The sequence below is a fragment of the Grammomys surdaster genome, unplaced genomic scaffold (genome assembly GCF_004785775.1).
Source record: "Grammomys surdaster isolate TR1022 unplaced genomic scaffold, NIH_TR_1.0 66, whole genome shotgun sequence".
Lineage (NCBI taxonomy): Eukaryota > Metazoa > Chordata > Mammalia > Rodentia > Muridae > Grammomys > Grammomys surdaster.
The window spans coordinates 16178820-16181948 of record NW_021604568.1 but is presented as its reverse complement, the minus strand read 5'-3'; the positions used below and the strand labels follow the sequence as shown (position 1 = coordinate 16181948).

Genomic DNA, 3129 nt, shown 5'->3' with positions numbered 1-3129 from the left:
GGGGAGGGGAGAAGAGAGGGGAGGGGAGAAGAGAGGGGAGGGGAGAAAAGAGGGGAGGGGAGAAAAGAGGGGAGGGGAGAAAAGAGGGGAGGGGAGAAAAGAGGGGAGGGGAGAAAAGAGGGGAGGGGAGAAGAGGGAAGGACCTGGTAAGGAGGAGGACAGCTAACATCCAGGGTCATTTGAGGGGTTGTATAGAAGCCTGTTACTGTAAAGGCTTCTTAAAATATATACATATAGTGAAAGAAATCTAAATGGAGTCACCAAAAATAACAGGGAAGGCAATGCCGCAATGTTCATCCCCAAGTGAAACCTCCAATTGTGGAAACAGGTTACATCTGGTTGAGTCATTTGTAAACGAGACACCATGGGAACCTTCAAATATCTCAGGGTACTGTCAAGGCTACTGGTTAATTTTCACAAACTGACGGTAAGGCCCCATTGCTTAGACGACACTTACATACTATTGAACACAGAGAACTTGAGGTGGTGCCTCACCACAGCATTTATCCCTACTGACTAGTGTTCATGGTACTAGAAGACACTCTGCACATTACCAGAGGGGAAAGGTAACCAACAACCCAGCTACAAACCCTGACATATACAATAGCTGACTTGCTGACAAGATGCACTGATGCAAGTAACACAGATGTATTATGGGAATAACTAGACAACTCTCAGAGTGGTCAAGGCCTACTCCATGAGCTAGAACCAATGCTTGACACTGCTTAGGTGGCCAAGAAGGTAGAAAGATCATGGACTTTGGGGAAAGTCAATACTATTCTGGTAAAGGAGCATAGCGATAAAATGACTCTCAGTGACATTATGCTATGCTCACAAATCAGAGTCTCACCAGCCACCATCAGAGAAGCCTCCTGTAGGAGGTGGGAACCAATAAGGAGCCGCACAATGGCAACCTGCAAGAGTGTAAGACTTTGAAACATTTGGTCTTAAATGAGGTGTCTCCATCAAACCCCCTCCCCTCAGGGCTCAGACAGCTGTAAGGATGAGGAAGTGGAAAGATTCTAAGAGCCAGAACAGATGGGAGACACAGGAGGACTGACAAACATATGCACTTAAGAGACTGTGGCAGCAAAGCCAGATTCGGTCCCAGCATTGATGGGGAGTGAACAGGATCTTCCATCCCTAACCAAGACTCAATCTCTGCAACTGATACCCACTTACTAATTAAAAATGAGTTTCCTCCAGGGGAGTCTGACTGACATGTAAGAGCAGCCCCGTGCCAGGGAGTCCATGCCAACACACAGCGAATTCTGCAGTGTGGCTTTGGGGTTTTTGTTTTATTTTGTTCTTTTGGCCTTACTAATCTTTTGCTTGTATATTAAAGTTTTTGGTTTTGAGTTTTCTGGTTTTTTGAGCTTTTTCTTTTTTAAATTCTGGGTTGTTTCTGTATTTTCTGAAGAGACAAGAGAAAGAAAGGATGTACATTTGGGTGAGTGGGGAGGATTTGGAAGAAGTTGGAGAGGGAGAAATCTATGTTCAGAATATATTAGATGGAAATAATGTATTTTCAATAAAATGTCTGTATTTCAGAAAAGTGCCAATAATGCAGCACAGAGCCTCAGCCCACAGCATTAACCCCACAGCTGCCTCAGAGGCGTAGTGTTGGGCCACCCTCGAGTGGCCTGCTGCCCATCTGGAGAGTGGCAGTTCGCTGTGTCAGCTGCACCATGTATGAAGCACTTAAGCTTGCAGTGGCAGCTTCTTCTTCCTTAGATATGTATTTCCTGTTGACCATGCAGTGACAAACCCATTCTACTAAGCTGTGAGAAAGCACTGGACAAATAGCTAACTCTGAGGGAGGCCGGGCATCCTTCTTAGGTTGCAACCCTACGCTTTCTAATACTCAAGAGAAATTGGGAGTAATCCTTTCTTCCTTGCAAAAATTACAAAAAGCTACTTCTACACAACCATTAAGGTTTAACATGGTGATTTTTACTGTTCCATTGAAGGTAATTTTTTTTTAACAAAACTGGCATATCTGGGTTTATTAGTTTATGGCAATAAAAAATTCAGCAACCTAGGCTGGTGCTGGATCTGAACTGAACTGTGAAATGAATGCAGTTCACATATCCTTAGGTTTGACGTAAGGACCTTCTAGAATCCAGGGGTCATGTTGAGGACTGGGTTAACACAGCGTTAAAATATCACATCTCGTACACCCAGAAGGTAAATCCTACCAAGCCCCCCTCCTCCTTAAAGAGCAAGCTTTCAAAATCATGAAAAAAATCCTTTAAAAGCAAATCACATGAAATTATTAACATCATAACTATGTGTCTGTGGGCTGCTATGTGCAAGGTAATTTTAAGTCAATTTCAGACATGCCATTAAAACCACCACACTGTCCTTTCTAGGTCCCTGGGGAAGTTCATCTGTGGCCATTTCCCACTGTGCAACCTTCTATGTCATTAACGAAGCCAAGGCTATTACTTGATTTTCTGTCTAAATAATAACTGGGTGGGAGAGCTCTCCTGCGGTCATTTGGCCGTCCTGCTATCCCAATGTGTTCTGTTAAAGAAGTCAGAGTCCATGAGAATCAAGAGGAAGAGTGCAGTTTCCACTCACCTGTTGGTAACGTCTTCCTGTCTCCTTTGGACCCACCTACTTCTCCATTGATACCAGCAGGGTTTGAAGAGACCACCGAATTGTCTTCCTGACTAGCTAAATACTGTTTGTTTTGTTCACAAAGCAAAAAATTGTTCTTTTTATTTCCGTTCTCTGGGCTTTTCAGTCTGAAATTGGGATGGTTATGCTGTGCTATAGGACTTCTTAGAGAATCGTGGGGTGGAAGCTTGCTCTCCTTTTTCTCAAAATTAAATGGCTCTGCCATTTTACAAGTAGAGGCTTCCAAATTATTTCGTGGCATCATATTAGGTGTAATTTAACATTCACTGACGTCTGAGAAAAGAAATATATTTAAGAGGTGAATTTAATTGTGAAAGCAGATGAACTATAAGCACAGGTGACTTCGTTCAAACATTGCGTATCAGATAATTCCTATCAATAATTCCAAGCAGACTTAATCTTGCTATTAAAATCTGGCCTACAATATACAAATATTTCTTTACTCATAAGTATAAACTCCAGGTTTGGCAGATTCATTTACACCAA

General features: G+C 42.7%; 1 protein-coding gene across 2 annotated transcripts in view; it reads right to left on the bottom strand.

Moving 5' to 3' along the window:
• Positions 1–2887, bottom strand: part of Tdrd1 (tudor domain containing 1) — a 35897-nt gene extending 33010 nt beyond the window's left edge. For both annotated transcript variants that reach the window (XM_028775786.1, XM_028775793.1), the window contains exon 1: positions 2584–2887. In XM_028775786.1, coding sequence (XP_028631619.1) covers positions 2584–2887 — 304 coding nt within the window. The remainder of the gene's footprint in view (positions 1–2583) is intronic.
• Between the last annotated feature and the right edge of the window lie 242 nt (positions 2888–3129).